This window comes from Hyperoodon ampullatus, assembly GCF_949752795.1.
Source record: "Hyperoodon ampullatus genome assembly, chromosome: X".
NCBI classification, from domain to species: domain Eukaryota; kingdom Metazoa; phylum Chordata; class Mammalia; order Artiodactyla; family Ziphiidae; genus Hyperoodon; species Hyperoodon ampullatus.
In genome coordinates, this window is record NC_136913.1 from 15,376,535 (window position 1) to 15,403,548 (window position 27,014).

The 27,014-nt window shown below is 42.8% G+C and overlaps 1 protein-coding gene across 9 annotated transcripts in view; it reads left to right on the forward strand.

Moving 5' to 3' along the window:
- The window catches only part of REPS2 (RALBP1 associated Eps domain containing 2), a gene marked incomplete at its 5' end in the record, with an annotated part of 231,265 nt that overhangs the window by 190,972 nt on the left and 13,279 nt on the right, over positions 1 to 27,014 (forward strand). For all 9 annotated transcript variants that reach the window (XM_079727343.1, XM_079727345.1, XM_079727349.1 and 6 more), the window contains 3 exons: positions 8,144 to 8,227; positions 9,267 to 9,412; positions 19,024 to 19,129. In XM_079727343.1, the coding sequence (XP_079583469.1) occupies positions 8,144 to 8,227; positions 9,267 to 9,412; positions 19,024 to 19,129 (336 nt within the window). The remainder of the gene's footprint in view (positions 1 to 8,143; positions 8,228 to 9,266; positions 9,413 to 19,023; positions 19,130 to 27,014) is intronic.

The following is a 27,014-nucleotide window of genomic DNA, read 5'->3' on the forward strand; positions in this document are numbered from 1 at the left end:
TAGTTGCGGCAAGCGGGGGCTACTTTCGTTGCAGTGTGAGGGCTTCTCATTGTGGTGGCTTCTCTTGTGGAGGAGCACGGGCTCTAGGCACGTGGGCTTCAGTAGTTGTGGCGCATGCAGGCTCAGTAGTTGTGGCTCATGGGCTTAGTTGCTCTGCGGCCTGTGGGATCTTCCTGGACCAGGGCTCGAACCTGTGTCCCGTGCATTGGCAGGTGGATTCCTAACCACTGCACCACCAGGGAAGCCCAATGTTGACCATTTTTAAAGTCCTTATTGGATTTGTTACAATATTGCTTCTGTTTTATGTTTTGTTTTTTTGGCTGTGAGGTGTGTCGGATCCCAGCTTCCCCGACCAGGGATTGAACCCACACCCCCTGCATTGGAAGGCGAAGTGCCAACCACTGGACTGCCAGGAAAGTCCCTTGACTTTTAAATAAAAGTCTTACTGGTAAAAATTTTGCACAGATTCCAATATGTATTTATTTATTTATGAAACCATATTGCATATACCACCTATTGCCTCCATGGTAAATGGAGAAGAAAACAATTAAGAAGCCTGGTTAGTTTTTGCTGGAGTACCTGTGGCCTTTTCCAGACTAGGACCTTGGAGACTTGGTCTTCTCATTTCTTAAATGAAGAGTTTGAGCCATCAGTGGTCCCTAGCTGGTCTGGGCTGGCTACATAAAAATCACTCAGGGAGCTTGTTAAAATAGAAGTTCTAATGTTCCAGCCCTAGGAGATTCTAATTAGAGAAGCCTGGGGTAGTATCTAAAAGTCTGTAATTTATAAAGATTCCCCAGATAATTCTCTTGTGAAGCTATATTTGGGAACCACTGGGCTAGAAGTTCTAGAATAAATAGAATTGAGTTGAGAAGAAACTTATGGTGTGTTTGAAGATTCAGGTAATACTTATGTGCCTGGAGTGGGTTCCCGATCGGCAAACTAACACAGTTATGATGCAGAGGTAAATTGGGGCCAAATGATGGAAGATCTTTTTTTTTTTAATTTTTTTCCTATTTCTTTATTTTATTTAATTAATTAATTAATTTACTTTTTGCTGCGTTCGGTCTTTGTTGCTGCACGCAGGCTTTCTCTAGTTGCGGCGAGTGGGGGCCACTCTTCGTTGCGGTGCATGGGCTTCTCATTGCAGTGCCTTCTCTTTGTTGCAGAGCATGGGCTCTAGGCGCGTGGGCTTCAGTAGTTGTCACACATGGGCTCAGTAGTTGGGGCTCGCAGGCCCTAGAGCGCAGGCTCAGTAGTTGTGGCACATGGGCTTAGTTGCTGCACAGCATGTGGGATCTTCCCGGACCAGGGCTTGAACCCATGTCCCCTGCATTGGCAAGTGGGTTCTTAACCACTGAGCCACCAGGGAAGCCCGATGGAAGATCTTTAACTGGCTGAGGGATTGTGTTGTGTGCCACAGGCCTTAGGGACCCATCAAGGGGCCTTGAGAAAAAGTGTTTTGATGAGAAGGCGCTTTACAAGAGGAGTTCCTCAGTGGTATGCAGGGTGGATTAGACCAGGGGAAAAACCGAAGGCTGGAGAAAGACGCATTGAAGTTTCTGCAGTGGCCCAGGTTGGGGGGGTGGGTGTGATGAGCACCTGGGCTCAGATGGGAGCCGCGGGGCCTTTGTGAGCTCACCTGCCTGGGTGGGACTGGAACCTGAGACGTGTTGTTTTTAAGCTACTTCAGAAAAAAATCCATAAGCTATCAGTGTTCTGTTCATGTGTTTTAACTACCATAAGGAATGATTTTTATTGTGTTTGTGTCCAGGAGGTTTTAGAGGAGTGCAGTAAATAAATTCTTGCAGAGAAGTAGTTGGCAGCAGCAGCGAGAGCTGCTACCGCAGGGAAGCGGAGAGGCAGGGAGGGAGCCCTTCTTGCCCAGCAACAACAACCCGTCCTCACCCTGCCTCACATGCTTGGCCAAGGCTAGAGGCAGAGGGATGTACGTTTGACTTGAATGGAGTTTGCCATTCAGATCAGATGGAATGGTTTTCCTTTATTCCTCTAGAACCCAGTCTGTAGGTCAGTGTTTCCCCAAGTGTGTTCCACAGAACATTAGTTTTGCTGGATGGTAATGTGAATTACATGAGAATAAGGAGTTGAAGCCAAATACGTTTGTGAACTGCTGGGTTAAACAAAGGTAGTGGCTTCCTTTACCTCACAGGAGTTCAGGGTGTGTGGCGTGCTGTGCGCTCTCTGGATTTCTAAGAGGGAGAGACTCTGCAGTGTTTCCTAAGCTTATGTGTAGAATCTTCTCCCCTCCAGGTCAGGGACTGGCAAACTATGACCCACACACCGAATCTATCCTGCCACCTGTTTGTGTAAATAAAGTTTATTGGGATGTAGCCACGCCCATTCCTTGTATTGTCTGCACCTGATTTTGCACTCAGCAGCAGAGTTGCAGGTTGGCAGCAGAGACCTGGAGACCCAGACTGAATGACCGGGACAACTGAAAGTACTTACTGTCTGGCTCTTTCCAGAAAAAGTTTGCCAGTCCCTCCTCTAAGAAATTCGTGGAACTGGCGTTCCCTTGGAATCCTTATTGGGTGGGTTGTTCTAGCACTGGTTTGTGATGAGTCTGCTTAATTTTATTCAGCTACTGTGCTGCCATGTTTCTTTGCTCTTGCTTTAAACTATTTCCTGTCTCAACCATTTGCCCATTGTCTAAGATGGAAGCCAGGACTCCGTGTATCACTGTTCTTTCACTTCCCGCACTCCACCAATCTCCAAGGAGGTATCCAGTTTCCAGTCTAAATAGCTCTCATATCTGCCTAACCTCACTCTCACCAGACTGGTCTGAATGAGCATCGTCTCTTGTCTTGTTTTCTTCTTTAGCCTTCTAATTGAGTTCCCTTCCCCCAGTATGGGTCGCTTCCAATTTGTTTTACTCACTGGGTCCAGAATGATCCTTCTAAAACACAAATCTAGTCAGCTCACTTCCCTACCTGAAATCCTTCATTGGCCCCTTTGGCCCTGGGGATAAGCTCCAAATCCTCAGTATGGATGTACCAACCAAGGTGTAGTCAGGCAAACAGAAACTGCTCTAGGTGTTTCACACTGGAAGAGATTTCATTCACGGAATTAGGTGCTTACAGAAAGAGTTAGATGTGCTAGAGGAGCACAGGTGAGTGAAGGCTACCGCTATCAGGTTTACCACAACTTACTGGAAATGCAGATATTCCAAGAACTGAAGGAAACAGCTGGAGATGCTCAGGCTGCCTGCAGCATGGAAGTCATGATTTGCAGGGAAATGCCCAAGGCCACAGCAAGATCTTCTGACTGCTGAAGCCCATGCTTTTCTGCCCACCGCTGCCAGAGGAGCAGTAATATGGCTTGTTTTCTCTCACCTCCTTGGTTTCATGTGAGTGACTGTCAGTGGCAGTAAGGAACTGTGTTGAAAGGAGATTCCATAAATGTAGTTCCCAGGTTCTGACCCACTGCAGTGTAGGGAAGAGCATAGACGTGGGGAATGGTACTGAGTGGCTGATAAATAGTCCAGGATGACAATCTGTAAGACCATGTGTGCTCCAATCCACTGCCCTTCTCCAACTTCAGCTCTCCCATTGTTCTCCACTGTTCACACTTATTCCACCCTACTAGACCCCAAGTTCCAGACTTACTAGAGTGTATTTTTTTAGAGGCCTAAAACTACGATCATTTATTATCTCATAGTTTCTGTGAGTTAGAGATTTAGGAGCAACTAATCTGGGTGGTTCTGGCTCAGGGTCTCTCATTAGGCCAGAGTCAAGATATCAAGTGGGACTGGTGTCATCTGAAGGCTGGGTGGGGGCTGAAGGATCTGCTTCTAAGATGGTGCATTCACATGGCTGTTGGTAGGAGGCCTCAGTTCCTTCTTATGTAGGCCTCTCCACAAGGCTGTCTGAGTGGCTTTAGGACATGGCAGCTGGCTTCCTCCAGAACAAGTGATTCAAGAGACAGCCCAAGGAGAAACATACTAGAGTGCTTTAACTCCCCTCTTCTGGGAGCACATTATCTGGTGTCTCAGGTCCGGTTGCCTAGAGGCAGAACCTGAGCTGAGGATTCTTGGAAAGTGACACATCAGATGTATAATATAATTATCTGTATAATTGAATAACTGAATGATCCCTTCTTCTGGTGGAGAATCCAAATGCTTAGCCTCCCTGGGCCTATGTCCCTTTCTGGGAAGCCAACTGAGCAGAGCCCATGTTGTCCCATCAAAACCCCACAGCAGTTCTCAGCATCCTGAGTGGCAGCACCTTCCAAGTCCATGTGACCTGTCCAGGTTTTTTATTGCAAAATTAGAATGAAAATATGTTTCTCATTTCTGGATAGGAGAGTATTAAAATGACAGTTATATTTTTAAAAGGGACCTTAGCTCAAGTTTCAATGAGCTCTTGGCTAAAAGTGCCTTTTCCTGGCTTGTCACGTCCCGGCTAGGTATGTGTTGTTACACATGGAGCCATGAGGGAAGGACTGATATTCTAATATAATTGTAATCCACATATTTATTTCTTTCATAAAGTTCAGGCATTGGATTTCACTTTAGACAACAAGAACTTTTGGACAAGGACATATTGTCCATATTGATAGCAGAGTTGTTCCCCCATTTCTCTAATACACAGAGAAGAAAGGGAGCCACTGAGGTCCCCCTGTTTTCATGGGTTTTCATTCTCCCAGAGTTGTTAACTTAGAAAAGTCTGAAGAAATAGCAACGAAATCTCCCAGTTTGTTCTGCTTGCCAGCTGCTAAGTCTTATGTGAGCTTCATACTGTTTTCATGGAGGGAAGTGGAATAGTTTATTGGGAAGAGGGGCTTTTGTGTGTCTAAGTCTCATCTTCAGGTTTTTTAAATTTCTTTTTTTTTTTAAGCACAAAGCTAGTTTTCTTTTTCCATCTCTTTTCCTGGGATAAGTTCTGGCTGGGGTGAGGCTCTGCCTTTCCAGGTCCTTCCAGATTCTTGTGTTCTAGGCCCCTCCTGAGATTTGCTCTATTTGCTCTTTTGAATGTTAATAGGTGGACCCATTTAGAATGGATCCTGGAGCAGTAGAAAGTGGTGGGGAGGTCTTGAGTTTCCTCCTAAGGAGACTGATGGTTAGATCAGCCTGACTTAACACTGCAGAGTTGTTTGTTATTAGTCATAGAGCTAGAAAACCCAGGCCCTTGAATACAATTTCAGGAAGGTAAATTTTATTTTTTTTAAATAAATTTATTTATTTATTTTTGGCTGCGTTGGGTGTCCGTTGCTGCGCACGGGCTTTTCTCTAATTGAGGCGAGTGGGGGCTACTCTTCATTGCGGTGCGCAGTCTTCTCATTGCAGTGGCTTCTCATGTTGCAGAGCACGGGCTCTAGGCACGTGGGCTTTAGTAGTTGTGGCACGCAGGCTTCAGTAGTTGTGGCTCGTGGGCTCTAGAGCACAGGCTCAGTAGTTGTGGCGCATGGGCTTAGTTGCTCCGTGGCATGTGGGATCTTCCCAGACCAGGGCTCGAACCCGTGTCCCCTGCATTGGCAGGCGGATTCTTAACCACTGCACCACCAGGGAAGCCCAGGAAGGTAAATTTTAAAATGGAAAACAGTTTTCAGGCCTCACAACTGCTCCTCATCCTTCCCAAGCCCCACCCCATTGTTGCTGGTGATTTAGAGATGTTTACAAGAAAAGGAAGTCAGTGATAAAGACACTCTACTGCTTTTGTTGTGCTCAGAATCCTCATTTTTGTTGAAAAGAGGATGAAATTTATCATTTCCCTCACTATTTCCACAAGAAGGAGACTTCACTCATCTCCCCAGGAAAGGGAGCGTTAGGACAGACACCTATCTCCACCTGCCTGATGATACGGAGGGGAACTGACCAACTGAAAGGTGGGGTGACTGGTCTGTCACTTCTCTCCTCTCTGCCTGGCTGCTGGGCCATGTGGGCGCACACCTGTGGTCCCTGTGGAGACCGGGCGGGCCGTAGCAGGGCAGGCCGTGGATTGGCAGTGGACGGCGAGTGCGGGCCTCAGGTCCAGGTCCTGTTCTTCAGCACAGGTCACGGGCAGCCCTGCACTAGGTGCTTGTCAGGTCCTTGCTCAGCCATTCAGAAAGCTGACATTGGACTAGCGCATCTTGGAGTGTGATGCCATCTGTCCGAACCCCTGAGAAGGTGGGGGAGCCTGACCGTGAATGGCTCTTGACTGACTTCACTTGGATGCTTCCGGGTAGTTCAAACTCAGTGTGTCCCAAAGCGGGCTCCCCTTCCCACCTGCTTCTCCGTCGGTTCCTGTTGCGGGGATTGGCCTCCGTGCTCTCATGGTACCCCAGCCTGCCCTCCTGGGTGTCAGAGCCTGGGAGGCCCCTCAATCCTCCTTTCTCGCCACCCCTGTGCAGGGCCCCTCTGCACCCAGCTCGCAGCCGGGATGTCACCTTTGCCTGAGTCTTGGTGACCCACAAGGCCGGCTGCTGTTGTAGCCCCCGCACACCCTCGCTGTAGTCCTTATTCCCCTGAAGCCTGTTTGCCTGCTTGTTCTCTGCCTTTCCCACTAGACTGCAAGGTCCACGGCTTGTTCATCCTTGAACACCGGTGCTACTACAGGGGCTTGCCTGTCATGGCTGTTGGATAGATATTTCTTGAGTGAATAACACTCAGGCCCAAGAGTGCTGGAGGCTGTATAGCATAGTGGTTACAGCCCAGCTTTGGAACCTGAGGCCTGGGTTTGGACTCTGCTATTTGTGTGATCTTGGGTGAGTCCCTTACCTTCTGGGTCCTTAGTTTCTTCCCAACTTCCTAAGACTGTGATGATGAAATGCAATAATCCATGCAAAACACCTAGAGCAAATGTGACACATAGCAAGTGTTCGGTGGTTCATAGTACACATCTATTAATAACAACAACAGCAACAATAATAATACAGTTACCCTTAATGGAAAGGAGAAGGCTATAAGAAAAACTTGGAACTAGAAATCACACATGTTGAGTGCCTGCAGCGTGGGTTTCAAAGAGGTGGGGAGTTGCTTGGGCACCAAGGATTCCAGCACGGGCAGTGGAAGTGTAGGAGCAGACAGGCTTACTGTGGGGAAGCGTGGACAGGGAGGGAAACGTGGAACAGGAGAGCCGAAAACAGGACCTTGAAAAAGCGCACACGTGAGGGACAAGAGGGGCCAGAGCAGGAAGAGAGGATGATTCCGAGTAGGAGACTGCGACTCATCAGATGCCAGGGACAGGAGCTTTACAAACACAGCTGAGGGTGCCGAGCTGGGCTGCTGATCTCTGAAGACTAGAGGCAGCTGGAACGTGCTGGGTGGGGCGGTGGGCGGGGAGGAGTAGGGTCAGAGTAAGGAAGAAGCCAGGCCCCGCAAGGGTTTGGAGAGGGCTGCTTAGCTACGAGGTAGGTGCCCTCAGGCCCGAAGGTTGTATGCTGCAGTGTGTGTTTCCCTGATGCAGATTAGCTTGTGGGTCAGTAGAGGACTGATAATGTGGAGGTCACGTTGGATCACTGCTAATGCATCACTGGCTAATAGTGGCTGAAAGCCAAGGACTCGAGCAGCGCTGAATGTAGCAAGCCCGCGAGATAGGAAGCTGAGCAGGGCACCCGTGCTCCCTGGGCTCTGCGCCGGGCTGTGTGGCCCCGCTGTCTTGCAGGCCTTTGGGGCCATTCCTCCCCCGTCTTTGCGCTTTCATTCACGGACTCCATACCACTCAGCCCCCAGAATCCCTCTGTTTACCCCTTCCATCATGCTTACCCCTCACCTTTTTTTAAGGTAAAGAGTCATATCTACTAGAGTGTTGATCAGAAATTTAATATTTAAAACACTTTCAGTGCTTTTCATTGTAATTATTGTTTTTGTTAGTGCTCAGGTTGAAATTTTAACTTCTTTCCCCACCCTATTTTTCTGATACGCTTTGTTATTTTTAGTTTGTGCTTTCGAAGCATTAGTTTTTAGCAATACATACATCCAATCACAGAAGACATTCCTGTGACTTCTTCTCCTAAGATTGAACAGTGCTGGGAGGAGGGATGGGAGGGAACAGCAGGGTCTACAGAAGCTTTTCTCACGGTCGGCAGCCCCGACCATCCTTGGCTCTGTCTCCTTAGTAACTCTTTTCCTGAGCTCTCTTCATTACATATTTAGGTGGTTATGTTTTTGCATTTTTTTCCTTTCTCTGATCTTTTGCTACAGTCTGAACAAGCGTCTGAGGCCGAGTTACACCCCCAGCTGAACAGAGCCCCCTCCCAAGCTGCGGAAAGTAGTCCAACAAAGAAGGTAAGGCCAGCGTGAGGGTGTTACTGTGATGGCCTTGAGACCCCTCCCTCCCCTGGGCTGCTTGCCTCTGTTAGCAGACATACCGTCTTAAAGTTTTCATGCCCTGACATGAATGTTTATGGTCCAGATTTCCTAGAATCTGTGTTCTTCGTGAAGATTAGGGTCCTGATGATTCCTGGGCTCCACCTTGATGTTTCTGACAGTTTGTACTTCCCTCTTCAACCTCCCAGCTAAATATGGTGGCCTTGCTTTTGGCAAGACCAAGAGGTGCAGTGGGGAGCCCTGCACCCTGCTAAGCCTCGAGGAGCACCCTGGGGGCTGGGGTGGTCTCTCCTTCCTAGTCTTTTTGCCACGGTCTCCCCTTGCCCAGCCATGTCACCAGGTCTTGGGCCATTTGCTCGCTCACTCACCGTGCTCTCCCATTCGTCTTCTCCCACTCCTTTCTCCTTGCCCATTTTCTCAGGCCCTCCTCCCATCACAGAGCACAGGTGAGGCACGGCCTCCAAGGAAGCAGGCCAACTGTCTCCTTCCAAAAGACACAGTGGCTCGTCAGCTTGGCTTGACGTAGGAGCTGGGGGTAGGAGAATGATGAGCATATGACGAAGACCTCTACAAACTTTAAAACTTAGAACAGATTCAGAACATATTCCCAAAAGCCCCAAAGTGAGGCAAGAGTGAATTTTGTCTTCAGTAAGGAAAGGCCCCGTGGTGTGAGATGCACACAGCATTTAAAAAAGAAAAGAGGGGAGGGAGAGAGGGCATCTGAGTCCTGTGTCCTTCCAGGTGACAAAAGAGGTAATAGGCTGCAAGCATGAAAAAAAAAAAAAAAAGAAAGAGAAAGAAGGAAAGGCCCCTGGAATCTGATGCCCGGGTCTCTCCAGGTCTTGCCAAGCCACGAATCAGCCACTTGTCCTGAGGTGTGGAGTTTGAATAGAGCACACGACTGACCTTGGGGATAGGCCGAGAGGAACATGGGGCATTGACATCATGGGTGGCATTTAATTGTTTAACTTTTGGGGTTTTTTTTTTAAATCCACAGGACATACCGTATTCTCAGCCCCCATCAAAGCCCATCCGTAGAAAATTCCGACCTGAAAATCAAGCTACAGAAAGTCAAGAGCCTACTACTGCTGTAGGCGGGCCAGCTTCTGTAGCAACCGTGAAACCCCATCCAACAGTTCAAAAGTAAGTAGAACAGATAAATGAGCGAAAGGTCAGAAACTTTATTTTAAATCTGCATATACATATGTAAATGTAAACGTACATTTACACTCATCACCGTGGACAGGTGTGATTTTAATGGTTATAGTCTTACCTTACTCATTTCTATGATGGGATTATAGTCTCCCGGTCACATAGAAAGAGGCTTTCTAAGTGATAGGGCTTAGCTTGACCCCAGGGACCAGCAAGTCCCAGGCTGGGGTGTGCTTTGGGTTGGTTTGATTTCCTTCCCCTCCTTCCCTCCTCTTCCTTTCCTTCCTACCGCTCTTCTTTGTTCTGGCCTGTGTTTTCCTGGGAAGAAGACAGTAATATAAATGGCAGTTTCCCTCTTTGCCTGTCTTATCTCATGTTCCCCGGTACACGTGGCCAGCTTCAAGACTCTCAGACCCGACTTTGAGTAGAAGTGGTGTGTGATTCCTTTCTATCCCCATGAAGAGGTTCTGTTGTTGAGCATCTCAGCACAGAATGGTCACATGCAGAGCTGCTAAGATATCTGTCTGTATGATCAGCTGGATGGAGGGTGGGGACACCTGTGGACATGGCCCGGGACCGAGAAGACCATCCTTCTCCAGGCTTTGGCTTTAAGAAGAGCCATCACTTGCCTCAGTGAAATTGAGCCAGGTGTCCAGGGCAGAAAACTGCTGCTGCATGTTACTTCAAGTGAGCCTGACTAGTCACTGACACAAATGCTCGGGATACGTCATGGCACCGCTCCAGGGGCCCTGTGGGTCTCAGGGGCTGCTTCGGAGTTACTCCTGCTTACACTGTTATGGGAAGAAAAGCAACAGGTTCTGTGGGTGCAGCTTGCCTTTGAAGCCAATCCCCATTCTGAATCTGTGCAGCACTCTTCTTCAGGTAATGGCTTTTGTTTTTTTCCAAATAGACAGTTCCCTGGTAGTATTAGTGCATAAAGGAAGTGTATTTTGTCCTTAATAGTCACTGAGAGCTTTGGCCATCTTCCAGCCACCTTCCAGCCTAGAGGATGGATCTCTATCAGGGACACAGACAGCTAAACTTGCTACCATGTTCTCCCCAGCTTTCCACTGTAATCTGCACTTCACATCAATGCTAGTCACTCAGTGGTGGCTACGACATCCTCCAAAGTGGATGGCAGGGCCGCTGGTGGGATTGACGCAGAGATCTTTTTTTTTCATCTTTTATTTTTAAATATATAAACGTATTTATTTAGTTTTGGCTGCGTTGGGTCTTCGTCGCTGCGTGCGGGCTTTCTCTAGTTGCAGCGAGCGGGGGCTACTCTTTGTTGCAGTGCACGGGCTTCTCATTGCAGTGGCTTCTCTTGTTGTGGAGCACGGGCTCTAGGCATGCAGGCTTCAGTAGTTGTGGCACGCAGGCTCAGTAGTCGTGGTGCACGGGCTTAGTTGCTCCGCGGCATGTGGGATCTTCCTGGACCAGGGCTCGAGCCCGTGTCCCCTGCATTGGCAGGCGGATTCTTAACCACTGCGCCACCAGGGAAGTCCTCTTCATCTTTTTTAAAAGACAACTTTATTTAGATACATTTCATATAGCATACAATTCACTCTTTTAAGTGTATACTTCAGTGGTTTTTAGCATATTTACGAAGTTGTGCAACCATCATAACAGTCTAATTTTAGAACATTTTCATCACCTCCAAAAGAGATTCCATGCCCATTAGCAGTCAGTTTCCATTCTCCCCTCCCTCACGCCCCAGGCAACCACTCTCTACTTTCCGTCTTCATAGATGTGCCTGCTCTGGCCATTTCATTTAAATGGAATCATACAACATGTGGTCTTTTGTGACTGGCTTCTTTCACCTAGCATCATGTTTTTAAGGTTCATCCATGTTGTATAGTAAGTCAGAACTTAATTTTTTTAAATTGCTGAATAATGTTCCATTATATGGATATACCACATTTTATTCATCCGTTCATCAATTGATGGACATTTGGGTTGTTTCCACTTTTCAGCTAATAAGAATAATGATGCTGTGAATATTTGTGTACAAATTTTTGTGTGGACTTACCTTTTCATTTGTCTTAAGTATTTATACCTAAAAGTAGAATTGCTGGGTCATATGGTAACTCTATGTTTAACAGTTTGGGGACCTGCCAAACTGTTTTCCACAGTGGCTAAAGCATTTTACAATCCTGCCAGTAAAGTATGAGGGTTCCAAATTTTCCTCCTCTTTGCCAACACTTGTTATTTGATTTTTAGGGTTTTTATCATAGCCATCTTAGTGGGTGTGAAGTGGTATCTCGTTGTGGTTTTGATTTTTATTTCCTTAATGAATAGTGATGTTGAGCATCTTTTCATTTGCTTATTGGCCATGTGTATAACTTCTTTGGAGGAATGTCTTCTCAGGTTTTTGCCCATTTTTAATTGGATTATTTATCTTTTTATTTTTAAGTTATGAGTTTTTTATATACTCTGGATACAAGTCCCTTGTCAGATGTATGATTTGCAAAAATTTTCTCCCATTCTGTGCATTGTCTTTTGACTTTCTTGATCGTGCTGTTTGCAGCACAATATTTTTAAGTTTGATCAAGTCCAATTTATCTAATTTTTTTTCTTTTGTTACTTGTGCTTTTGCTGTCATACCTAAGAAACCATTGCCCAGTGGCATAGGGAGGGTGGGAGGGAGACGCAAGAGGGAGGGGATATGGGGTTATATGTATACATATAGCTGATTCACTTTGTCATACAGCAGAAACTAACACAACATTGTAAAGCAATTATACTCCAATAAAGATATTAAAAAATAATTTACCATAGAAACCACTGCCCAAATCAAGTTCATGAAGATTTGTTCCTGTGTTCGCATCTAAAAGCTTTATAGTTTTAGCTCTTACATTGAGCCCTGTGGTCTGTTTTAAATTCATTTTTGTGTATTATATGATGAAGGGGTCCAGCTTCATTCTTTTGCATATGGATTTCCAGTTGTCCCAGCAGCATGTGTTGAAAGGAGATATTTTCTTTTATCTGCCTGTTCAGTCACTGCCCCTCACCATGATACTCTTTCACTAGTTAGGTGACCATATGGGGTCAGGCTGAGAGAGGCTAGCACCCACCAGCAACACAAGTAGTGCTGTAAATGACAGGGAACTTTATAAGACTTACTTCAGGTCCCAGACCAGTTTATTTTGGAGTGATAAGGAGCACCTTAGCATTCATAATTTTTTAAAACCTGGAGAGAGGACAGCCAGACACATGATGGTTAGTCTGTGTGGCCCTTTCTCAACTAGGGTTCTGGGAGAGAATTAAGCTCTGATGCCCTTAGACATCCACTGTATGTAGTAAGTTAATCTCTTTCCAATGCATTTAGAGTGGTTGTTACTATATACTGTCTTTGGGAAAACCAAGAAAAGAGTCACAACTCAAGTTGCAAAATGGTCTTCAGCCTTTGGGGAAATTAACGTTAGAACTGATCTATTAATAAGAAACAAATTCTGCTTCAGCTATCATCATTGTTTGCTCCATTTAGGGGAGAGGAACTAATAAAATATTCTCTCCAAGTGAGCTCCTGAGTCCAGGTTACAAGTAATAAACAGCTCTCCCATTGTGTCGTCATTAATGAGCTACCCGTAAGGACAGAAGTGGGTTTTTCTTAGAAATAATTTAGCTTGATTTTTTTCCCCCATATCTAATGTATCTGCTAAGGATGGATTTTGGGAAAATAGAATTGTTTGAACAGTTTAGAACTAGACGATGTTGTGTGGCAATACTGTGACTGAATCTGTGCCAGCCTCTGTGGCCTTTGCTCTTCTCTGGAACCCCAGGAATTGTCCTGGGCCGCCCCAGGGCATTGCAAGGAGCTTGTGTGGCAGTGTCTGCTTGTCTATATGACGTTCTCAGTGTGTCTGGGATTCTGTCTCCCTTCCCTCCTCATGTTTGGCAACACCGGAATATCTTTGGGGTTGATGATTGGCATCTCTAATGAAAACCTACCATTTCCAAGAAGAGAAAAGGCAGTATAAACTCACTTCTTAAAAGCTGTACTCAGAATTCCGTGGGAGAAATCAGGGCCCGGGGTGAAGGCTAAGAAGACTTTTCTCATCTAGAGACCCCAGTTTATATTCCTTCAAACATTGGTTCAGCTGCTTGAACATAAACCAGGTAACAGTCACTCACATAACATAGAAATTAACTACTTTCTTATGTAAAAGTCTGAGTTGGTGAGTGGTCCAGAAGAGTACCTGCCCAGAACCCAGGTACCTTCTGTCGTCTTGTTTTAGATCCCTGTGAGGGTTGCCTTTATCCATAGGGTCGGAGGTGGCTCACCTCTAACATGTTCGTGTTCCAGGTCCCAGGAAGGGGGAAGGAACAAATGGAGAGAAAACAGATTACTTTTAAGGGCATGACTCAGAAGTGGCATACATCACTTCTCTCGGATCCCTTTCACCCAGACTTAGGCATGTGGCCTCATCTACTTGCAAGGGAGACATGGAAATGCAACTAGTTTCTAGTTGCATGGCCATGTGCCTAGCTCAACCTGAGGAGATGCTACTGAAAACAGGAAGGCATGAGAATAGGATTGGAGGACAGTCTGCCACAGAACCTTCAGTGGATGAGCCTCACAGTACACAGTTCTAAACTGAGAGATCGCCTGACGTACAACAGCAGGCGAAATAAACACCTTGCTGTTACTCCCTTATCTTCCTCCTTGGAAACCAGGCCACTTAGAGCCCACCTTGGAACAGTGAGTAACGAAGTTAGGAGAACCTGGAGAGACAAACTCTAGAAGCAAGTCTTAAGAGGTGAGGCAAGTTAGACACCTTTACTGAACCCTTGAGAGGTTTTTGGGGCCGGCTCCTGTCTGTGTGTTACTTAGGGCTCATTTGGTTGTAAAACATAAAGAGCAACTTGAGCTAGCAAAACCCTGTTCATTATTATAAGAATACAGGGGTGACTCATGGAAACCAGGGGCAGGGTTGGGTTGGAAGAGAGGACTGTATACCTGTTGGCTCTCCTCCTGATTCTTCTCTGTTTTCTGTCATTTTTATCTGTGAAGACTTTTCAACCACCTTCAGCTCCAGATGTTACATTCTCACTGTGCAGGGCCCAGCCTAAACCAAACTCTTAACCAGGACCCATATATCCCTGGGAGAGAGAATCTGGTTAGCTTAGCACAGGCCAGCATCTGTTCAAGTGTGAAAACAGAGCTGAGCATTTCTTAAGACAAATAGGACTGTCTGCCTGGGGCCCATCCCTGTGGAGGGAGGGGGAAGGGGATGGAGACAGTTCCCAGAGGAGGGGAAACTGTTATAAGCTGGCACACTTAGCGTGGTATTTGTTTAAGTAGGGGCATCCAGTTGTGATCAACATGTATTTCCATAAAACTTTTGGACTTCCCTGGTGGTGCAGTGGTTAAGAATCCGCCTGCCAGTGCAGGGGATACAGGTTCGAGACCTGGTCTGGGAAGATCCCACGTGCCTCGGAGCAACTAAGCCCGTGTGCCGCAACTACTGAGCCTGCACTCTAGAGCCCGCGAGCCACAACTACTGAGCCCACATGCCACAACTACTGAAGCCTGTGCTCCTAGAGCCCGTGCTCTGCAACAAGAGAAGCCACCGCAATGAGAAGCCCGCACACCGCAACGAAGAGTAGCTCCCACTCACCGCAACTAGAGAAAGCCCGCATGCAGCAATGAAGACCCAACGCAGCCAAAAATAAAATATAAATAAATAAATTTATAAAAAAAACAAACCTTTTTGTTTTGTAATAATTATAGATTGATAGGAAATTCAAAAATAGTACAAAGAAGTCCTGTGTATCTTTCACCTAGTTTCTCTCAATGATTGCATTTAACCTAACTATAGTATAATATCAAAACTAGGAAATTGATGTTGGGACAGTGTATATGTATAGTTCTTTGCCATTTTATCACATGTGTGTGTCTTGTAACCACCACTGTAATCAAGGTACAGGAGTCACCCTTACCCCATCTTCTTCTTTACTCCTTACCCGGGGTGATCATTGATCAGTTTCCCATCTCTATAACTTTGTCATTTTCTGAATGTTATATTCATAGAATCACACAGCATGTGACCTTCTGAGTTTGGCTTGTTTTCACTTGGCATAATGCCCTTGACATCTGTCCAAGTTGTTGTATAAATCAATACTGCTAAGCAGTATTCTATGCTATGGGTGTACCACAGTTTGTTTAGCCATTCATCTATTGAGAGACATTTTGTTTGTGTCTAGTTGTCGAGTATTACAGATAAAGCTGCTTTGAGCATCTGTGTACGGGTTCTTGTGTATACGTAAGTTTTCATTTCTCTGGGCTAAATGTCCAAAAGTGTGATTGTTGGGTTGTGTGCTAAGTGTATATTTAGTTTTTAAAGAAACTGCCAAGTTGTTTTCCAAAATGGCTGTACCATTTTATCTTCCCACCAGCACTGTATGAGGTTCAGTGTCTCCACATCCTCACCAGCATTTGGTATTGTCACTGTTTTTTAAATTTAGCTGTTCTAATACGTGTGTAGTGGTATCCCACTGTGGTATTAATTTGCATTTCCCTAATGGCTAGAACATCTTTTCATGTGTGTATTTGCCATCATGTGTCCTCTTTGGTGACATGTCTCTTCATCTCCTTTGCCCATTTTCTCATTGAAATGTTTTTTAATGTTGAGTTTTGAGAGTTCTTTATATATTCTAAATACAAATCAGTGTGGTTTGCAATGTTTTCTCTCAGTCTGGGGCTTGTTTTTTCATCCTCTTAAAAGAGTCTTTTGCAGAGCAAAAGTTTAAAAATTTTAAGGAAGTCCAACTTACTTATTTCTTTTCCTTTTATGGATTGTGCTTTTCTTGTCACCTCTAAAATCTCTTCACTAAGCTCTAGGTCCTGAAGATTTTTTCTCTTACGTTTTCTTCTAAAAGTTTTATAATTTTACACTTTACATTTAAGTTGGTGATCCATTTTGTGTTAATTTTTATATAAGGTGTGAGATTTGGGTCAAGGTTCATTTTTTGGCCTATGGATATTGAATTGCTTCAGCACTTTTGTTGAAAAGGCTGTTCTTTCTCCATTGACTTGCTTTTGCACGTCTGTCAAAAGTAAGTTGGTTGTACTAGTGTGAGTCTATTTCTGGGTTCTTTATTCTGTTCCATTGATCTATGTGTCTTTCCCTCTGCCAATACCACACAAGATAGTAATGAAGATTAGTATCTTCACTACCTCACCACTTGATACTATAGCTATATGTCTTCTGTTTTTCCCACTTAAAATTATTTTTCAAAATTGTTTAGCTATTCTGATTCCTTTGAGTTTCCATTTGATTTTAGAATAATTTTGTCTTGAGCTACAAAAATCCTACTGGGATTTCTATAGGAATTATGTTAAACCTTTATGTCAATCTGGGGAGAGTTGACATCTTTTACTATGTTGAGTTTTCCAATCCATGAACATTTATTTCTCTATTTATTTAGATCTTATTTTATTTTTTTCATCAGTGTTGTATAGTTCTCAGCATGTAAATTACGTATATGTTGTGATATATCTAAGAATTTCAGCTTGAGTCTTTATAAATGAAGTTGTATTTTTGATTTTGATTTTCAGGTGTTCATTGTTAGTATATCAAAATACTACTGATTTTTGTAGGTTAATCTATCTTGCAAATTCACTTCTGTCCTTATGGAAATCACTTGTTAATTCTAGGAGTTTTTTTATAGATTCCTTGGAATTTTCTACATGGACCATCGTGTCATCTGCAAATAGGGACAGTTTCGTTTCTTTCTTTTCAATATGTGTACCTTTTGTTTCCTTTTCTTGTATAATTGGGCTGGCTAGGACTTCCAGCACTATGTTGAAAATAGTGATGAGAGTAGAAATTTTTGCCTTGTTCCTAAGCTTAGGGGGAACCATTCAGTTTTTCATTAAGTATGATGTTAGCTATAGTTTTTTTGGTAGAGGTTCTTTATCAAGTTGAGGAAGTTCACCTCTATTAATAGCTTTCTGAAAGTTTTTATTATAAATTGGTGTTGCGTTTTATCAGGTGCTTTTTCTATATTAGTTGACATGATCATGTGATTTTTTTCTTTCACCTGTTAAGATAGTGAATTATATTGATTGTTTTTTGAGTATTGAATCAGTCTTGTATCCCTGGAATAAACTCCTCTTGGTCATGATATATAATTCTTTTTTATATTGCTGAATTCTATTTGCTAATATTTTATTAAAGATTTTACATCTGTATTCAGGAGGGATATTGTGTCTAATTTTCTGTCTTGTTAGGCTGCCCCTTTCCAAGTCCTTTGGCTAGAGAGAGCAGAATTTTGGGGAGGCTTTATATTGTCTGCTCTCATTGGCATTGATGGGATGCATGAAGTGAAAAAGAAAACCCAGGGAATTCGTGGCTATTCTTTCCCTTGGTACTGAGTTTCCTAGCTGGTTTGCCTTCTTCACTCCACTTCACTTCACTTTGCAGAGTCATCTTATATTATTCTGTATATTATGTCCAGGGTTTTAACTGTATTTAGTGGAAGGAATAGAGAGAAGTGTGCCTACTCCGTCTCATCCTGAAACCAGAAATCCAATCTATATCTTGTAAAAAATAGATTTTGAAGCGTCTTCCCTGCCCATTTATGGGTAAAAAAAAATTAATCTTTCAACTTGTTGGGGAGGGAGCATGCCTTCTACAGGTGAGCAGAGTGGCTAGCATAGTGTATATTCATAGTGAACAGTCACCAGATCTCTCTAGTGGTCACAGTGCATTCTCGTTCAGTCGCTCTGGCCTAGAACCCTTCTCCCAGTGATTACAAATACGTTTGTTTTTCTAGGGGAACCTAGATTGCCCTTTTGCTCTGAGGATTCAGTATTTCTTGCTGTGGGATATAAGTATGTAGGTTCTACAACCACATTGACAGTTTTGAGGGGGAAAGAGGGTGTTAAGAAAAATTGGGGCCAGACAGGCAGTGTAAGCAGAGACTGTAATGGGCCGGGTGGGATGTGTGGTCCCCTTAGTTATACCTGTTCTGTGAATTTACTCTTGACTTAATTTGGAAAGACTGGTATTAAAACATTTTTGTGTTTTTCTCAAGTGCCACAGAATGTATGTTGGTGTATGCACATGCACACACGTGCTCACACACATACACACTCAGGCATTCATGCCAAATAATAAAGAAATAAAAGAGAGGTATGTAGGCTGGCTAAGTTAATGTAGGATTTTTTGCTAAAGGGAATATTCTTCTGTTCTTTTCCTTCACACTTGTCCACGGGGCCACTTGCAGTTCTTTGAAACACCATTAATGATTGCACAAAAAGGGCATTTCAGTTAATGTCATTTGTCAGGAAGAAATAGTTATTAAAATGTCTTTGGATAAATGGAACGAAGAGTGTTTGAAAAGGCCCAACTCACAGCTTTTCTTCAAGTTATAAAATGGAAATTACTTCAGGTGTAAATAATTCATGCCAACAAATTTCTTTCCTTTGGTGTGTGCCTGCCTGCCTGCCTGTGTGAATATCTGATTTTATTTTTGGAGCCCTGTGACATTAGCCCCTTGTTAGTTTAGCACTTACTGTGAATCAGAGAGTTCTGACCCACAAGGATCCAGACCTCTAAGTTCTATTTCAGTGAACTGTTTGTACTTTTTTGTAGACAGTCTTCCAAACAGAAGAAGGCTATTCAAACTGCTATCCGCAAAAATAAAGAGGCAAATGCAGTGCTGGCCCGGTTGAACAGTGAACTCCAGCAGCAGCTCAAGGTAAGGAGCTTCCTGAATTTGGATTACCAGGCTTTGTGTCTGTCTGTTGTGTTTTGTTTTGACAAACATTGGCTGAGCATGTGGTTCCATTCCTGTTGGTAAGACTTGCTCTTTGCTCTCAAACTCCTTTTGGAAGGCAGAGTTGCTGTATTTAAGTTTCATGGGTTGGTTCTTGTATGCTTAGAGGAAGACTCGTAGCTTTAATACGCAGGCTGCATATTGTGTGCTAGTTAAAAAGACAGAGAAGCTATTACAAAGGCTCTTTGGAACATTCTTTATTGTCCAAGCCTTCTGGGTAAACCCCTCATTTGTTTAGATCCTCCATGAATGATGCTATACGTATTTCAATGGAAGAGGGTGGCCCTGATCCTCTCGAAGGCTAACTCCTGCCCTGGGATCTTGGAAATGGTTCCATATCAGCTTCTCAAGGACATTACCCCGTCCTCATCGGCTGTTTCTCTTCACCATTGATCTCCCCTATATTAGTTTCCCAGGGTTGTCCTAACAAAGCACTACAAACTTGGTGGCTTAAAATACTAGCAACTGGGGCTTCCCTGGTGGCGCAGTGGTTGGGAGTCCGCCTGCCGATGCAGGGGACGCGGGTTCGTGCCCCGGTCTGGGAGGATCCCACATGCCGCGGAGCGGCTGGGCCCGTGGGCCATGGCCGCTGAGCCTGCGCGTCCGGAGCCTGTGCTCCACAACGGGAGAGGCCACAACAGTGAGAGGCCCGCGTACCGCAAAAAAAAAAAAAAAAATACTAGCAACTTATTCTCTCCCAGCTCTGGAGGCTAGAAGTCTGAATCATGGTGTCAGCAGAGCTATGCTCTCTCTGAAGGCTCTAGGGGGGAATTCTTCCTTTCTTCTTCCGGTTTCTGGTGGTGGCTGGCAGTCCTTGGCTGGTAGATGCATCACTCCAGTTTCTGCCTCTGCTGTTACATGGCGTTTTCTCTGTGTCTCTCTGTGTCTGTGTCCAAATTCCTCTTTTTATCATGCCCTCTTTTTATAAGGATACCAGTCATTGGGTTAGGGCTCACCCTAATCTAGCACAGTCTCATTTCTAACTAGATTGTATCCACAAAGAGCCTGTTTCCATAGAAGGTCACATTTACAGGTACGGAGGGTTGGGAGTTAAACATATATTTTCGGGGCAGCCACAACACCCCCTGATTCTCTACTGGTTCATTGCCACCCACACATAAACATGCTCTGGTGTTCAGTGTAGTGACGCCACATTCTCCCTCAGCTGCTGCCCCGTCTCTCTGGTCTCCTTTTCACAGCCAAGTGTCTTAAGAATTGTTTTCATTTATTGTCTCTCATTTCTCACCAACAGTTTTCTCTCCCTCCGCTTCGTTGTGGCTTTCATTCTCCTCTACTTACACCCCTCTTACAGCCAAATTCCTTGGGCCTGTTTTAACATTATTTGGATTTTCAGAAAAATCTATGCCATTGACCGTTGACCATTCCTTCCTCTGAAATGTCTTTTCTAACTGGTTTCTGGGATATCATACTTTCCTTGTCCTTCTCCTTCACTGGTGATCCCTCTTTAGCAACCTCTGCTGTCCCTTCCTTTTTTATTTTCTCTTTCGTTACTACCCCGCTTCACCCTAATTTTTTTTTTTTTTTTTGGCTGTGCCATGTGGCTTGTGGGATCTCAGTTCCCAGATCAGGGATTGAACCCAGGCCATGACAGTCAAAGCCCGGAATCCTAACCACTAGGCCACCAGGGAGCTCCCCCTAATATTTTATTATGAACATTTTCAAGCATACTAGAAAGTTGAAAGAATCATACAGTGAATATTTTCATAGCCACCACTTCAGTTCTACCATTCACATCTCGTCATACTTGTTTTATCACATGTTTTTCTATCCCTCTTATCTATCCTTCAGTCCATCTTATTTTTAACATGTTTTCAAGTAAATTGCAGACATCTGTATGCGTCCCCTAAATATTTTAACATGCATGTCATTAACTAGAGTTCAATATTTTTACAAGTTTTTCTCATGTTGTAAATTTTACATACAATGAGTGTACAAATCTTAAGTGTACACTTGCTGACTTTTTTTTTTTTTTTTTTGTGGTACGCGGGCCTCTCACTGTTGTGGCCTCTCCCGTTGCGGAGCACAGGCTCCGAATGCGCAGGCTCAGCAGCCATGGCTCACGGGCCCAGCCGCTCCGCGGCATATGGGATCCTCCCAGACCGGGGCACGAACCCGTATCCCCTGCATCGGCAGGCGGACTCTCAACCACTGCGCCACCAGGGAGGCCCCCACTTGCTGACTTTTTAACAAATGCATCTACTTATGGATCTCAACCCCCTATCAAAGATATAGCACATTACCATCTCCCCAGAAAGCTCCCTCATGCTCCTTCCCAGTTAATTTCTGCCCCACTCACATAGAGGTAACCACTATTATAAACTTCTTAGGCCATACTGTTGCCTATTCTGTAACTTTATGTAAATGGTGTCCTCTGACATGTACTTTTATGGAAAGCTTCTTTCACTTAGTATTATGTTTTTGAGATTCATTTTCATTGTTGTATGTCTCAGTAATCTGTTCCTTTTTATTGCTGAGTGGTATTCTATTGAGTGAATATGCTGCAATTTGGTTATCAATTTCCCTATTAGTGGACACCAGAAATGGTTCTAGTTTTTGCTGTTTTGAATAAAACTACATTCTTGGATAAGTCTTTGTGTGGGAATATGTTCTCATTTCTCTTGGGTAAATTTCTAGGATTAGGATTAGTAGGTAATATGGTGATTGTGTGTGATTAGTTTTAATAGAAACTGCTAGAGCTTTTCCCAAAGTGGTTGTAGCGTTTAGTACTCCCACCGCTACTGTGTGAGAGTTCTGGTTGTTCCTTATCCTCGCCAACACTTGGTGTTATTGTTTTAATTTTTAGCAAGTCCTGTGGTGAGATAGTTTTTATTTTACATCTCCTTAGCGCTTTTCTATGTGATTATTTACTTTTCATATATTTTATTTTATGAAGTGTCTTTTCTAAATATTTGGCCATTTAAGCCTTTTTCGTGGAGTTGTAGGTAGATGCTTTTTATATATCTTGGTTACCAGTCCTTTGTCAAGGTATATATTTTATGAATGTTTTCTTCTAGTCTTTGTTTTGCCTATTAATTTTTTTTAACTGAATCTTTTCATGAACAGAACTTTTAAATTTTGATAAAGTCTGATTTATCATTCTTTCCTCTTATGGTTTATTAACTTTCTTCCTATATAGGGAAACTTTGCCTACATCTGAATTATGAAGATATTCTCCTATGTTTTCTTCTAAAGACTTTATTGTTATAACTTTTACATTTAGATCTATGATAACATTTGTTTTTTTTAACCTACTTTATTGAGATACGATTGTACATACCTCAGTAAAGCTGTACATATTTAATGTATGCAACATGATGAGTTTGGAGATAATTATACATCCGTGAGTCTGTCACAGTTTATGCCATAAAACTGCCCATCACCTCTAAAAATTCCCTCTCACCCTCATTATTATTATTTATTTTTATTGAAGTATTGTTGCTATAGTTGCTGTACAATATTATGTAAGTTATAGGTGTACAATGTATTGATTCATGATTTTTAAAGGTATACTCCATTTATAGTCATTATAAAATATTGGCTATATTCCCTGTGTTGTACAATATATCCCTGTAGCTTATTTTATACCTATTAATTTGTACCTCTTAATCTCCTACCCCTATAATGCTCCTTTCCCCTTTTCTCTCCCCACTGGTAACCATTAGTTTGTTCTTTATATCTGTGAGTCTGCTTCCTTTTTGTTACATTCACAAGTTTGTTGACTTTTTTTTAGATTCCACATATGAGTGAGATCATACAGTATTTGTCTTTCTCTGTCTGACTTATTTCACTTAGCATAATGCCCCAAGTCCATCCATGTTGCTGCAAATGGCAAAATTTCATTCTGTTTTATCACTCACATAATTATCATTTCTTTTATGTGGTGAGAACATTTAAGATTTACTTTCTTAGCAATTTTTAAGTATGTAATACAGTATTGTTAACTATAGTCACCATGCTATACATTAGATCCCCAGAACTTATTCATCTTATGATTGGAAGTATGTACCCTTTTCCTGCACGCCCCTCCCCCCAGCCTCTGGCAACCACCATTCTACTCTGTTTCTATGAATTTGGCCTTTTTTAGATTGCACATATAAGTGATATCACATGGTATTTGCCTTTCTCTGTGTGACTTATTTCACTTAGCATAGTGCCCACAATGTCTATCCATGTCACAAATGGCAGAATTTCCTTCTTTCTTACAGCTGAATAATACCCTATTGTATGTATGTACCACATCTTCTTTATCCATTCGTCTGTAGATGGAAACTTAAGTTGTTTCCATATCTTAGCTATTGTATTAATGCATAATGCTGCAGTGAACATGGGAGTACACATATCCCTTTGAGGTCCTGATTTCATTTCCTTTGGATACTCAAAAGTGGGATTGGTAGATTATATGATGGTTCTTTTTTTTTTTAATTTTGAGAAACGTCCATACTATTTTCTGTAGTTGCTGGATCAATTTACATTCCAACCAACATTGCACAAGCATTTCCTTTTCTCCACATCCTTGCCAACACTTATATCTTATCTTTTTGATGATAGCCATTCTAACAGGTGTGAGGTGATATCTCATTGTGGTTTTGACTTGCATTTCCCTGATGATTAGTGATGTTGAGCACATTTTCATGTAGCTGTTGGCCATTTGTTTTAGAATGTTGTGTTTCCATTTTTATTTGTTTCAAGATATTTCTTTGATTCCCCTTTTGACTTCTTCTTTGACTCATTGGTTGTTCAGGAGTGTTTTGTTTAATTTCCACATATTTCTGAATTTTCTAGTTTTCTTCCTGTTACTGATTTCTAGTTTAATAACTTTGCAGTTGCAAAAGGTACTTGGTATGATTTTGATATTCTTAAGTCTGCTAAGACTTATCTTGTAACCTATCATATGATATATCCTTGAGAGTATTTCATGTGTGCTTGAGAAGAATATGTATTCTGCTTCTGTTGGCTGGAATGTTCTGTATATGTCTGTTAGGTCCATTTGATATAAAGTATAGTTCAAGTCCAACATTTCCCTGTTGATTTTCTGTCTGGATGATATACCCACTGTTGAAAGTAAGGTATTGAAATCCCCTACTATTATTATATTGTTGTCTATTTCTTCCTTCAGATCTTTTAGTATTTGATTAATATATTTAGGTGCTCTGATGTTGCCTGCATGTATATTTATGGTTGTTATATTTTCTTTATGAAGTAATCCCTTTAACATTACATAATGACATTCTTTGTCTCTTGTTATAGTTTTTGGCCTAAAGTCTATTTTGTCTGGTAAAAGAATAGCTACCCTGTTCTCTTTTGGTATCTACTTGCATGGAATATCTTTTTCATCCCTTCATTCTTTCTTATGTGTGACTGTAAAACTGAAATGAGTCTCCTGTAGGCAGCATATAGTTCAGTCTTGTTTTTTAAATCCATCCAGCTGCTCTATGCCTTTGGATTGGAGAATTTAATTCACTTACATTTAAAGTGAATGTTGATAGGTAAGGATTTACGAATACCATGTTACTATTTTCTGGCTATTTTGTAGTTCTCTTGTTCTTTTCTTCCTCTCTTACTGCCTGCCTTTGTGAATTGATGATTTTCCATAATGGTATGCTTTGATTGTCTTCTCTTTATCTTTTGTGAATCTACTCTAGGTTTTTGTATTTGCTTTGTTGTTATCATGAGGCTTACATAAAATATCTTGTAGATATAACAGTCTATTATATGCTGATAACAACTTAACTTGGACTGTGTATAAAAACTCTATCCTTTTACTTCCCCCTTTTTGTTTTTGATATCATCATTTACTTCTTTTCATATTTTGTATTCATTAACAAGTTATTGTAGCTATAGTTATTTTAAATATTCTTTTCCTTTAACCTTTATACTAGATTTAAGTGGTTAACGCACTACCATATTGCAGTATTAGAGTATCCTGAATTTGACTATATACTTAACTTTACCCCAATATATTGTATGTTTTCATGTCACTAATTAGTGTCCTTTCATTTAGCTTGAAGAACTCCTTTCTACATTTCTTGTAAGGCATGTCTAGTGGTGATGAACTCCCTCAGCTTCTGTTTGCCTGGGAAAGTCTTTATCTCTCCTTCATTTCTGAAGGATAACTTGGCTGAATAGCATATTCTTTTTTTTTTTTTTTTTTTTGCAGTACGCGGGCCTCTCACCGCTGTGGCCTCTCCCGCTGCGGAGCACAGGCCCCGGATGCGCAGGCTCAGCGGCCATGGCTCACGGGCCCAGCCGCTCCACGGCATGCGGGATCCTCCCGGACTGGGGCACGAACCCGCGTCCCCTGCATCGGCAGGCGGACTCCCAACCACTGCGCCACCAGGGAAGTCCCTGAATAGCATATTCTTGATTGGCAGTTTTTTTCTTTTTCTTAGCACTTTGGATTATCATCCCACTCTCTCAAAAGGTGCCTGCTGAGAAATCCACTGATAGCCTTATGAGAGGTCCCTTTTAAGTTACAAGCTTCTTTTCTATTGCTGCTTTTAAGATTTTTCTCTTTGTCATTGATTTTTGACAAATTTATTATAATGAGTCTTAAAGAGGAACTCTTTTTTAAAAAAATAAATTTATTTATTATTTTATTTATTTATTTTTGGCTGCATTGGGTCTTTGTTGCTGCACGGGCTTTCTCTAGTTTTGGCGAGCAGAGGCTACTCTTCGTTGCAGTGCCCACGGGCTTCTCATTGCGGTGGCTTCTCTTGTTGTGGGACACGGGCTCTAGAGCACAGGCTCAGTAGTTGTGGCGCACGGACTTAGCTGCTCCGCGGCATGTGGGATCTTCCCGGACCAGGGCTCGAACCTGTGTCCCCTGCATTGGCAGGTGAATTCTTAGCCACTGTGCCACCAGGAAAGCCCAAGAGGAACTCTTAAGTTGAGTTTGTTTAATGATCTGTGAGCTTCATGAACTTGGATATCCATATGTCTCCCGAGATTTGGGAAGTTCTCAGCCATTATTTCTTCACATAAGCTTTCTGCCCTCTTCTCTCTCTCTTCAACTTCAGGAACTCTCATAATTCACAAACTGTTTCTTTTGATGACATCCCATAGATCACGTACCTTTCTTCATTCTTTTAAATTCTTTTTTCTTTGTTCTTCTCTGACTGGATAGTTTCAAAATCTCTGTCTTCTATCTCAGATTCTTTCTTCTGCTTGATCCATTCAGATGTCGCTGTTCTGTATTATATTTTTAATTGCATTCATTGCATTCTTCAGCTCCAGAATTTCTGTATAGTTCTTTTTTATGATTTCTATCTCTTTGTTAAACTTCTCATTTTATTCGTGTAGTGTAGTTTTCCTGAATTAATTGACTTCTCTTTCTGTGTTTTCTTGCAGCACATTGAGTTTCCTTAAAATAGCCATTTAAAATTCTTTATTGGGAAAATCATAGATCTCCATGTCTTTGGGATTGGTTACTGGAAGATTATTTTAATTCTTTGGTGGCATCATGTTTCCTTGAAGTTTTGTGTTGCTGTCTTCACATTTGAAGTAGCAGTCACCTCGTCCAATCTTTACTAACTGCCTTCAGGAGAGAAATACTTTCTATCAGCCCTATTAGAGATTCTGAGAAGTTCTCGGATCTTCTATGGGTACACTTGCTCAACATTTCTTGTTCCTTCTTGTGGCGGAATTCTTAAGCTTGTATGCCTTATTCTGATCCTGCACAACACCAGGCCAACTGCTAACAGCCTCCCTTTTGTTTCCCAAAGATGGCACTACAGCTCAAATTTGTGGTCTCTCATGGTCCACAGATTTGGGCCAGCAAGGCTTTCTG